Source organism: Cyprinus carpio, chromosome B4 (assembly GCF_018340385.1).
Source record: "Cyprinus carpio isolate SPL01 chromosome B4, ASM1834038v1, whole genome shotgun sequence".
NCBI lineage: Eukaryota > Metazoa > Chordata > Actinopteri > Cypriniformes > Cyprinidae > Cyprinus > Cyprinus carpio.
In genome coordinates, this window is record NC_056600.1 from 14,226,264 (window position 1) to 14,239,087 (window position 12,824).

General features: G+C 35.5%; 1 protein-coding gene across 1 annotated transcript; it reads left to right on the top strand.

The window, feature by feature from the left end:
• The first annotated feature begins 1,211 nt into the window (after positions 1 to 1,211).
• Positions 1,212 to 12,690, top strand: slc26a4 (solute carrier family 26 member 4). Its single transcript, XM_042722113.1, has 21 exons — positions 1,212 to 2,030; positions 2,614 to 2,798; positions 2,876 to 3,015; positions 3,099 to 3,209; positions 4,583 to 4,785; positions 4,944 to 5,108; positions 5,392 to 5,544; positions 5,676 to 5,758; positions 6,066 to 6,213; positions 8,195 to 8,308; positions 8,417 to 8,494; positions 8,615 to 8,710; positions 8,972 to 9,078; positions 9,185 to 9,254; positions 9,370 to 9,462; positions 9,551 to 9,646; positions 9,798 to 10,034; positions 10,366 to 10,420; positions 10,532 to 10,677; positions 12,065 to 12,148; positions 12,253 to 12,690. Exons 2-21 carry the CDS (start codon positions 2,662 to 2,664, stop codon positions 12,415 to 12,417), a joined length of 2,481 nt encoding a protein of 826 aa, XP_042578047.1. The 5' UTR covers positions 1,212 to 2,030; positions 2,614 to 2,661; the 3' UTR covers positions 12,418 to 12,690.
• The last annotated feature ends 134 nt before the right edge of the window (positions 12,691 to 12,824 follow it).

Consider the following 12,824-nt stretch of genomic DNA (forward strand, 5'->3'; position numbering starts at 1 on the left):
CACTTTCATATCACTTCAGGTAACTGACTTTGACTAAATATTTCTTGCAGAGCTCTGATGCTCTGACATATAATGTAATATGAGCTGAGTTGGACTCCAGGTTCAGTATGAACTGATAAGTTGTTCAGCATAAATGTTAAATTCAAATCACGTACATTTAACATTTTGCTCATCATACACGCTTTACCGCAGATTTGAAGACTGGAAACCTTTCTGTGATGCCCAAAATGCTGTCTATAGGCAGCTTGTTATATTTTGAGACAAAACCTGAATACTGAGTTAAATGCACCAGTGGGAGGGAACAGTCACTGCTGGTGATCTTAAATCCTCAGTTTAGACCGCAAGTAATGTGGAAGAATAAATCATGCCAGTGTTATAACATCAGGTGACGTTACTTACAACAGTCCTTGAACTATCATGTTATAATGCCAAATGTCACATTCAAATCACATGCAGTTACCTGACTAATTATTTCTTGCAGAGCTCTCAGCTCTTACATTAATATAATATAATATAATATAATATAATATAATATAATATAATATAATATAATATAATATAATATAATAATATAATATATATAATATAATAAAAAAGACAAAATAAATATAATATAATATAATATAATATAATTAAATACACAAACCCCAGACTAACAGCTGACCTAGTTGGACTCCGAGTTGCTAAGTTGTTCAGTATAAATGTCAAAATTCACATTCAAAAATTATACAATAAAGATTATGAGAACATCTTAAGGCAAGGAAAAAAACAGCTTTAAGATCTGTGTATAGGTGATGATAATGCACACTTGTTATACATTATAGAATTATATTTTCATAATAATATTAATCTATTATATAAATGAACATTATAATATAACAAAACCCAAACATATAATAAACAAACATCATTCTACAGAACTTAAGGCACAATGAAACACACAAACCCCAGACGGAGTATAAGTTAAGCTCATTCTACAGAACTTAAGGCATAATGTTGGTTACCACAAAATTATTTTCCACTTCCTCCTTTTAGTTATAAAAAGGCATAAATCTTGGTTACAGTGAGACACTGAAAATGAAGTGAATCCACAAATGTTAAAATACTTTAATTTAATTAATATATTTAAAATTGTACCACTTCGTCACCATGAAATGCAATGCTGTAAAAAAAATAAAAAAATAAATGAAATGAATAAATCATAGAGATTATGATTTAAATGTTTTAGCCCAAATCCTCACAAGTTTTAACAGAAGAATCAAAGAAGTGCTGTTATAAAATTATAAGCTTCACATTTCCGGTTTTACATTTTCCAGAGTTTGGCCCTAATCACTTTCATTGTAAAGGCCTCTCTGTTACCTTTCAGTATTTTCAAAAATTAGGTACGAGTCAAAATATTTTTTGTAGTAAACATCATTACGTCACAGTTGTACTAAGAAGAAATTAAAAAAGAATCACTATGCCAAAAAGAACCTGATGTTTCTGACAAATGATGAACCTGACTCAGTTCTGGCTTATCAACGGATCGTCAGACACTATGTATTCAAGTGCTGCCTCATGTTCTGAGGAGAGATCTGGCCATATCTAGACAATCTGTACTAAGAAGGTCAGATTGTGTCGTGCATATATCATATCATTCTTTCTTGAGTGTTCAGTCACACCTGCACTGATCAACATGTACATACATACAACACAGCCCACCTTTGACACATCACAGGCCCTCCTCACTCCCTTTCTATCACAAACACAGACACACATGCTTTCCAACAAGATTGGGAGGGACAGTCACCCTTGGCAGGATGCATGCTGTGGGCCTCTGATGTAATTCCCTCATGCTTCCTGTTGGTGCTTAACCCTGATACACCTCCCACATCCCAACGCTGCTTATAAATACAAAAGAGAGGGATGCTGGCCCCATTAAGAGAGTCCGTCTTCATAGACATGGACAAAATGTGCCTTTAAGTGGACGTCTGGCATGGATGCACCCTATTCTTGTGGAATTTCACTCTGCCAAACTCAAAACCTAACAGGTAAGGCTTCATAATCAACTCATACCAATGAGTATGTAAGTATAAACTCATATATGCTTGAATAAATGCAGGATTTCATTTAATGTCAGTGTCGTCTGATATTATAGTGAAACTGATTAAGAATAAGTGGTTTCAGGATAAGGTTTTCTATTGTGTTTGTACTTATGGTTCTCAAATGTGTGGTAGACACAAACCTCCTTATTCAGAGAGGGAGATTGGATCCCCTCCAAACGTTGGAAGGGTTTCTGATGTCAATGGGTTCAGTGATCTTAGTGCAGACCTGGAAGAGCTGGTCTATTGAACAGGGAGGTACTGCCAGAGAAAGGGAGAAGGGCTCTTTTGGTCTGTTCGATCAGATTGTTCTGACACAGGGGAGGCGAGACCCTCTAAGTGTTCGCTTATCTGGACTAGCCATCCTAGAAAAAGAGAGAAAGAATATGAAACATTGACAGCAGGTAGAAAATTTACAATCAGACTGATTTATGTATAACATGATGTGTACTAACATTTTCATTGGCAGCAGCAAATCGAAATTAATCTGAAATCTAATCGATCTGCTTTTCTTTTTCTTTTTTTTTTACAGAAGAGATCCAACCCAAGCAGATTTTCACAGACAAACAAATCAGGCAATATGATGGACGAGTGTTTTCATGAAAATGATTACCACGTGTCACGACGTATCTACTCAAACCGGGTCTTTGACCAGGTTCATGAGAGACAAGCCCAAGAGATCCAGAGTTTACGAGAACGGCTGGGCAGAGCCTGCGGGTGAGTATATGAGAAGCACTTGATGTCATATCATCCAGTGTTTTCATATTCATTCATATAAAATGAATTCTGCACAGATGCACTGATAAATGGGCTGTTCAGAAGATAAAGGGGCTTCTGCCAATCCTGGATTGGCTTCCTAAATACCCAGTCAAGCAATGGTTACCCGGTGATGTCGTTTCTGGGGTCACTACAGGACTAGTATGCTGTTTACAAGGTAAGATGCAATCTGTGAACAAAACCCCAGTTTAGTATCAGCATGATGCCATTTCAACGTCATTATTTGAATTTGTTGTACAGGTGTGGCTTATGCATTGCTGGCCTCTGTAGCGCCAGTCTATGGACTCTACTCTGCGTTTTTTCCTATTCTTACATACTTTGTGCTGGGCACATCCAGACACATCTCTGTGGGTAGGTCTATGGCTTTATTCATAAATAACTTTCTAGTGATAAAAAAAAAAAAACCCTAAAAAAAAAATCAACCCAATGCACACACACAACACATACAATTTAAGTTAAAAATTTTCACAGTATAAAACAAAAAACACATTTTATTATTCAAAAAAAATGGCATGCAGTTATTATTTTGCATATGGTTATTTTCAACATTTAATCCATTTTTTTTTTATTATGTTTCAAGTTTCAAAGTTTCATTTATTTCAATATTTTGGCCTCTCGGCCCCATAGTTCCACAAATGTCATGACATGGCAGATAGTCTCTTTTTCGTTCCTTGATATATATACAGTGCTAAACCGCCATGCATTCTCAGAATCACAAAATACTACATCTTTGCAGACATCACCCACAAGGACAAGTTCACTAAAATATTTATTGCGTAAATCTCTATACAAAGGACAAACATACAAAAAGTGCATCTCATCTTCAATCACAGAAATATTTGTTTTAAATTACAATAATGACAGATTCTCTCTGCATTACTGGTGTATTACTCCATCTACCCGTTTCTCTATAGCTAACTGATGGCTTGAACATTGAACAAATAATGATCGTCTATCTAACCAGTTGCCTATTACACAGTGTAGCTCTCTTGTATTAACAAGACTAGGCATTGGATGAGTATGTTAGTTTGCAATTTCAAAACGATGCATAATGGTAGCCTCATGTAGCTTTTTCTTGCAATTTGCATGTTAGAACAGCTGTAAATGTTCTTATAATCACCTACACTATCCCAAGTAGCTGAAAAGCCCATAAAAATTCAATAATCCCAACCTACTTATCTAATTCCTAATAGCATTTGTATGAATTCTTGGATAGCGATGATCAGCACTAATTTTATCCAATACATAATACATCTTCATATAGGAAGGTCGACCGAATGCAAATCTTCCCAGGTTAAAACCGCTACTATACTCACTTGGTGCTGACACACAAAAGTTTTTTACAAAAAGGTTCTCAATACATTCAAACTGGTCAAGCCTGTTTCTAATACAGTATAGGTGGGCTCAAACAAAAAACAGAGCTTGCGTTGTAGCTTTTTTTGTTTACGGATAAACTTTAGCAAGGAAAACAAAATTGCTTTCTTGCCTTGAAATGCTGAACCACCATTCAAATTAATTCAATCCATTCAACACACATTTATACAAACAAATAAATCAATCCAATCAATTAATTCATACATAAAAAAAATAAATAAAACAGTGTTGTATACAAATATAGCAATCCATGCAATTATGTTATGCATATAGAAAATGTCTAAATAAATATTCAATAAATGTGCAACGCTTTCTTGTCATTCTCTTATTCGTCCCTATATCTCATTTAGGTCCATTCCCTGTCACCTGCCTGATGGTGGGCTCTGTAGTTTTGACCTTAGCTCCTGATGAACACTTTCTGCGTCCAGTGAACATCACAGGTGTGAATGAGACAGTGACAGATGGAAGGTTAATGGAGGTTGATGGAGAAGCAAGAGAGGCCCAGAGAATCCTGGTTGCTTGTACCATGACGGTGTTGGTTGGATTATTCCAGGTAAAGTCACAACATTGACAATTAAAACCTGTGATAAAGATAAAACAAACAAGTTATACATTTTGTAATTGTAGTATTTCATGTTGAAAAAATTAAGATTTTTTTTTGTCAATCAGCAGTGCATTGCTGCATCTCAAATTTGTTTTACTTAATCTCAGGTGGCTATGGGGCTGATGCAGGTGGGCTTTCTAGTCAGGTATCTCTCAGACCCACTGGTAGGCGGCTTCACCACCGCTGCTGCTTTTCATGTCTTCATATCTCAGATTAAAACCATCGTGTCTGTTCCTATACACAGCCATAATGGATTCTTCTCCTTTGCTTATGTGAGTCTCTTAAGTCATTAATATCTTTACCATCTATAATATCTCAAACTCAAGAATTTACTGTATATTGTAATGTGTGTGTCTTTTAATAATTGTACTAGTGTTCTCAAAATGCTGGACCCAACTTTATAGGTTAAGACCACTAGTAAAAAATGGGAAAAAACTAAAACACATAATATAATTTATAATATTTTTATTTAAAATGTACTAGTGTTTTTACTTTATATATTTTATAAATATAATTCTAAATACTATTAATAATATTTATATTTTCCACATTTAGACCCTCATTGATGTAAGTAGGAACATCAACCAAACGAACATTGCGGACCTGATTGCTGGATTACTAACAATCTTCATTGTTATGGCTGTGAAAGAGATCAACACAAAATTTCAACATAAAATCCCAGTGCCGATTCCCATAGAAGTGATTGTGGTATGTACAGTTTTCCCACAATTCTACCATACAGTCTTAAAAAACAAACTTAGCCTTTAGGGCTCTGATACTGACATGATTTTTTTTAAAAATAATGACTGTCGTTACCTTTCAATCTTTCGAACCGATAGACAGTGATAGCTTCTGCAGTCTCTCATCTGATGGACCTAAACTCCCAGTACGGCGCCAGCATTGTCCACAGCCTCCCCAGGGGGTAAGAGCACTTCCTGTGGCATTTCCTGCTTCCTGATGAGGGCTGGGTGCACATTCAGTCACTTTATATTGACATACTATTATTATTGTCCCTGTAATGATTTTCTGCAGAAATGTTATCTTTACAACAATGACACTGAAAGACAGTTTAAAATCCTTGTGCACTAATAACATAAAATAGTGTTATGTTAAAAACAATAGCAGCATAGTACATCAGAGACAACAGCATAAAACACTCACAGTACATAGTGTACAAAACTGGTATGTGAATCTGTAGTAAAATAATATGTCTGCTTGTGTTTCCACAGGTTTGCACCGCCACAAATACCAAATATAGCACTTATTGGGAAGATTCTGGGCTCTAGTTTTTCCACAGCAGTGGTTGGTTATGCAGTAGCAGTCTCAGTGGCAAAAGTCTATGCAGCAAAACATGATTACACAGTCGACGGCAACCAGGTATACAAACATACTGCATGAATGTGTCTGACACTGCAATTATGCTTTAGTCCAATGGCTAAATTAGCATAGCAAAATGGTTTGTGCTGAACACAATGCATTTCGTGCCTTTAAGGTGGCAAAACCAGCTGAGAACTACAGCTTTAGTCTGTTTCTTGCAAGAAATGTGGGTGCTATTAACAAGTACTGAGGAAAGAAAAAAAGCAAGGGTGCTTATTTTAGTGTGAAGTATTTTTCAAGCATAATAAGAGTCAGATCAGCACTCTCCCACTAATGAAAAAATTACAGTAACATGAGGGAGAGCCAGAAAGAACTAGTTGGCCTTTTAAGGTCACGTTGACCTGCCAGAATATACCAAATTTGAGTTTGCAAAAGCAGCCGATACCTTTTCTAAACTAGGCAGTGCAGCATAGAGCTTCAGGGCACAGCTACAGTGTTTTTTTTTTTGTTTTGTTTTGTTTTGTTTTTGTTTTGTTTTTTTTGTTAACAAAACAAATCTTTAAAAATTCTGGTTAGGGTTTTGTTAAAAATATATTTGCATACTGATTTGTGATTGGCCTTTTAAGGTCACTTTTTTATAACCTGCCAGCACAGAATGAATCTGAGTTTATAACAGTGACCATTTTTTTCTAAACCAGACAGTGCAGAGCTTTAGGGCATAGCTACATTTGTTTCATTTTGTTTGGTTTCGTTTTGTTTGATTTCTCATTTCAACATTTTGTTTCGTGTTTTGTTTCACCTTTTGTTTTGTTTTGCGTTTCACTTAGTTTTTTGTTTTACTTTATTTTGTAAGCACTTAAAACACAACAAATCCTTTAAGATTATAAAATGTATTTGCATACTGATTTCTGATTGGTTTTAAGGTCACTTTCACCTTCCAAAACCAAATGAACGCATTTACAGGAGCTAATATCATTAAATATACACAGAGTTTTAGAGGACAACTACATTTGTTTCATTTTGTTTTGTTTCTCATTTCATTTCACATTTTGTTTGTTTTGTTTAATTTAACATTTTATTTTTCATTTTGTTTCACTTTTTGTTTTGTTTCTTGCTTTGTTTTGTTTTGTTTCATTTTGTTAGCACTTAAAACACAACAAATCCTTGAAGATTCCAAAATGTATTTGCGTACTGATTTCTGATTGGTTTTAAGGTCACTTTCACCTTCCAAAACCAAATGAATGCATTTACAGGAGCTAATATCATTAAATATACACATTATATAAACCATCCAGTACATCACAGAGTCTTAGGGGACAGCAACATGTTTAATTTCTTTGGGTTTTTTTTTTTTTTTTTTTTTTTTTTTTTTTTTTTAGTTTCTTGTTTTGTTTAATTTCTTGTTTCGTTTCATGGTTTTGTTTCATTTCACATCGTTTCACATTGCCTTTTCATTTTTTTGCTTTGTTTCATTTGTTTTGCTTAATTTTGTTAGCACTATAAACAAAACAAATCCCTGAAGATTATTTGCATACTGATTTATGATTCATTTTAAGGTCATATTAACCATCAAAAACCAAATGAATGCGAGGTTACAACAGGAGCTGGTATCATTAAATATATACATTATATAACCCATATCACAGAGTTTTAGGTACAGCTACATTTGTTTTGTGAGCACTGTAAACAAAACAAATACTTAAAGATTCGCACTGTAAATACAAAGATTTCATTAGGCAGAGCAGCATAGAGCTTTACAACAAACAAAAAATAACTATTTTTTATAACCAACATACCAAAACAGAACAAGATTTTAAACACACAACAAAACACCACAGAACACAGCTACATTTGTTTTGTTTTGTTAGTCTTTAAATCTATTTTTTTGTTTGTTAGCACTTATTAATTGATACAGATTGATAATACACTGCCTGATATCATATACAACACACCTATACCCAGACTGCATTTCTGGTGATTAATTGATACAGATTGATAATACACTGCCTGATCTGATCTACTACACTTCTATTCCCACTAGGAGCTGATAGCTTTTGGCGTTAGCAATATTTTTGGAGGATGTTTCTCAAGCTTTGTGGCCAGCACTGCATTGTCACGGACAGCAGTACAGGAAAGCACAGGGGGGAAGAGTCAGGTAAAATACACATGCTCTAACTCCAGCACTTTTACAAGTGTGTGTGTGTGTGTTTGTGTGTAAATGCAATACTCCCTGTTTAACTGTTCCCTCCTCTCACTATTGCAGGTTGCTGGTATCATCTCAGCTCTGATGGTGATGATAGTGATTTTGGCCCTTGGGCCATTTCTTCAGCCTTTGCAGAAGGTGTGGTGGAGGAGCCTAATGTTATAGAGAACATTCGTCATTCATCTTTCACTATCAAAAATTCAAATACTTGCAATATTCTTCATGCAACTCATGATGTCATCCCTCTCTGTCCCACAGTCGGTGCTGGCTGGCATTGTTATAGCCAACCTGAAGGGCATGTTCATGCAGATCTCAGAAGTGCCTGTACTCTGGAGACAGAACAGAATAGACTGTGTAAGTGACATGAGTACTGGCAGAAAAACAGTCAAAAAAATATAATATATACATTATTATATAATGTATAACATCAGATATGAAATACTGTGTACAAGTATAACGAGTTTCTGTAAAACAATCCTTTTTTTGAGGTTATTATAACATTAATTAATGTTCTGATTACCTCAAGCAAATGGATCATGTGAATAATTTTATTTGTATAAAAATTCGATTCCACTCATTTGACATGAGTGCATATGAATCCTTATACTCCTGCAGCTCATCTGGATAGCTACATGCCTGGCATCCATTGTGCTGGGTCTAGATGTGGGTCTGCTGGCTGGTCTGGTATTTGAGATGGGCACAGTGGTGGTCAGAACACAATTGTAAGTAGCACAGTTGTAAAGATTTTAAAGTGTGCTTGAGTGTAAAGTACACAAAACTGGGTAATAAAAAGGATGTATTTGAAGATTAAACTCTTATTTCATTCAGCCCTTCTTGTGCCACTCTTGGAAATGTCCCAAATACTGATATCTACAAAAACATGAAGGACTACAAAAATGTAAGATGCGCATTTTCATGTTTTCAGTAATCAGTAACTTGCCACAACATATGTAAACATAAAAGTAAACATTACACATGTTTTAAACTAACTCGGTATTTCCCAAAACGTTCAGATTGATGAAATTCCTGGAATAAAGATCTTCAAGTGCAACTCACCCATTTACTTTGCAAATATTGATTACTTCAAAGAGAAGCTGAGAGAAGAGGTGAGTTTACTTTACTGTAATTCTAAATTCTGAAAAGATAAACTATGATTTAAAAAAAAAAACATGATGTGCTTATTAATTCTTACAGGTGGGGTTTGATGCAGTGCGGGTGTTCAAGAAAAGAAATAAAGCTTTGAAGAAGATTCACAAACTCATTAAAAAAGGAAAACTACAAGCTACAGAGGTACGTTGTGCACAACAGATTATCTGTAAGTATCTGTAAATCACAAACATTTGAAATTTTTTGGAATGCTTTCAAGAAAAAAACTTATTTTGATCACCGACCTTTTATGACACCACATCCTGGACTTTCCCATATCTGCTGTCCTTCACAGAATGGTTTGGTGCCAGTGGCCTCACTGGGAGTAGAAAACCAAGCCTTTGAAAAAGAGCAGGTTCCTGAGCTGGACGAAGGGGCGTCTCAGCCAGACTCAGAGGTGAAGGTTCAGGTAGACTGGACGTCTGAGCTGCCGGTCAGTGTGTCAGTACCCACCGTCCATATTCACAGCCTTGTGGTGGACTTTTCTGCTGTCTCATTCCTGGACGTGGTAGCAGCCAAGTCCCTCAGACTGGTGTGTTTATTGCTTTATCTTTATTGCTCTTTACTGAGCCATTGTTCCAATGCAATAATGCATATCCACAATATGATAGTGACCTTCATGTCTCTCCAAACCTGTATGACTTTCTGTCTTCCACAGAACACCAGATGATATTTTGAAAAAAGCCTCAGTGTTTGATTGTCCAATTAATGAAGGTCAATGGAGTCCAGTGCTGTTTTGAACCCCACTGACTTTCATTGTATTGTCTCCAAAATATCTTCTTGTGTGTTTCACATAAGAAAGGTTTGGAACGATGTGAAGCAAAACCAAGCAGTAGCTAATTCATTATTTCCCATCTTCACAGGTGGTGAAGGAATTCATACGAATTGGGGTCAGCGTCTACATCGCAGGCTGTGATGGTAAGGCCTGACTCTATAACAGTATGTTGCAACAAGCTGTTGCTACAAACTCCAGCCTGATAATGGCAGGTTAGGACACGTTGAATAACCTAAAGGTTCCTTGTGTCACAGGTGAGATGGTCAGGAGAATGGAGGCCCTGTCCTTCTTTGATGAGGAGGTTACTAGAGACATTCTCTTCCTTTCTGTCCATGACGCCATTCTATTCATTCAGCTGGAAACCTCCACTGGAAATGATGAGGATCCATTAGCTGAGAGGGTAAAATGAACATTTTAAACTTGAAGGGTGACTGAATAGTGGCAGAATAGTTTGTGATCTCAGAAAAAACACTTTTTGCAAAAAGGACATGGTGAGTATACTACCTGTGTGCTCATGTAGATCTTCTACATGCAAATAGTTCCATGAGTCAACTGACCCTTTGCAAAGACCCACCCGCCTTCATTACTGTTACTACGTCTGACAAGCCATGCTGCTCTCACACCACACATCATGTTCTCATGCAATGAAAAATACATCTTGGACCAAAGAAATTCAAACAATAAATACCGTCGTGACAGATCACTGTAGCACCTCAGTTCAAGTGGCACGTGAACTGATCATCTCGTCCTCTTTACTAGTTATAGCACAAAATAAACATGAATGGACATCAGAAGGTATCTTGTTTCAAATTCGGCTTTATGATTGGTCAGTTCACCTGTCAATCAAACTCCAAGTCAAGGGTCAATTGTCTCATAATAAAGCTGCTCAAAGATAACATTAATTTGGAGGTGACTGATAAATTTCTTGTTGGCTTATTGAACCTGATAATCTGGGTGACTATAAATCCTGATAGTCAAAGGTACAAGATTAACTAGATCATATAAAAGGAATGTTTCGGCACATGCTGATATTGCTCAATGAGGAAAAAATTACCCATGGAGAAAAGCAATGGCTACTAGTTAAAGTGGCCAGTTGTATTGTGATGCAACACAACGGATGTCATGGATTTTGTCCAGAATGGAATACTATTATACTGCATACTGTGCAGTATACAGGGTGAATTCACGTAAATTATGCCAGCTTCTAACATTCAGCAGCTAGTAATAAAATATTCAAAAGTTTGGGGTCAGTAAGATTTTTTTTTTGTTTTGCAAGAAATTAATACTTTTATTCAAAAAGGATGCACTGAAATGATTAAAAATGACAGTAAATATATTTGTAAAGATTTACATTCTCAATAAATGCTGTTCTTTTGAGCTTTCTTTTTATCAAAAAAATGTAAAAAGGTCCATGGTCTATTAAAAAGGTCTATTCATCGAAAAATTTAAAAAAGGTTTTCACAAAAACATCAAGCAGCGATGCTTTTAACATTGATAATAATAAATGTTTCTTGACCAACAAATCAGCCTTTTAGAACTGAACAGTATTGAACATTTTGGCACCTGTAGCATTCTGTGCATATAGAAATTTCCTGGTACTGTAATATGCCATTCTAAGCACACTGATTAATATTATATACATACACACACACACACACACACACACACACACACACACACACACACACACACACACACACACACATATATATATATATATATATAAAAATATATTATAAATATATATATATATATATATATATATATATAATATTCTCTTTGTTTAGATTTCACAGTTGCAAGATGACAAAAAGCCACTTCCTTTTACTGAAGATGAGGACCTGATTGAGACCTATGACATCCAGCACTTGGTGAGCATCCTACATCTTTTTATTTTATAGCTTCAATTAATATAATTTTATCAAATAACTCAAATCAACAACCAACTAAACAAGTATTTCTCCTTCATGTCTAGGCTATTTATGGACTTTCAAACTCAGGAAACACTCCCTTTGTTAAGAATCACTGGGAAAGACATTCATCGTCTTCCTATTCATTTGCTGATAGCGGGTCAGGAGATATCCTGGGAAGACTGAAAGTGGAGCAAACAAAGATTTCAACATCTGAACTAGAAAAATAACACCAAATGCAACATTTTAAAAGCAAGTGGCATTTGGATTTTTACAGCCTCATTTTTGAGGCAAATACAAGATGACAAATGCCTGTCAGCACAAAACAGGATGTGGAGACCTGCCCGGTTCATCAGTATCGAGGCCCTTTTTGATAGAGAAACACATTAAATCTGTGTTTCTGGTTACAAACTGTTTACTAAAAGTCTTAAAGAAGAGGATCGTTTGATATTTGGAAATAAATCACCTGAGAAAAAGTAGTAATGCATTGCAATGTGTCTCTGTGTTTCATTGTTTCATCATTCTGCTGACCCCGATTTGTTCTTATAATGGATAACACTATAGTCAGAAACTAAAGAAAAGGCCTGTTATCAATTTTTTTTGTGACACATTATGAGTAATTCAAGCACAATTAACA

Excerpts from the sequence above, each read along its gene's own strand:
- slc26a4 (XM_042722113.1), top strand. The coding sequence starts at position 2,662 with ATGATGGACGAGTGTTTTCATGAAAATGATTACCACGTGTCACGACGT. Across the intron at positions 8,711-8,971 it reads GACAGAACAGAATAGACTGT|CTCATCTGGATAGCTACATG; the intron begins GTAAGTGACATG and ends ATACTCCTGCAG. Across the intron at positions 10,421-10,531 it reads CTACATCGCAGGCTGTGATG|GTGAGATGGTCAGGAGAATG; the intron begins GTAAGGCCTGAC and ends CTTGTGTCACAG.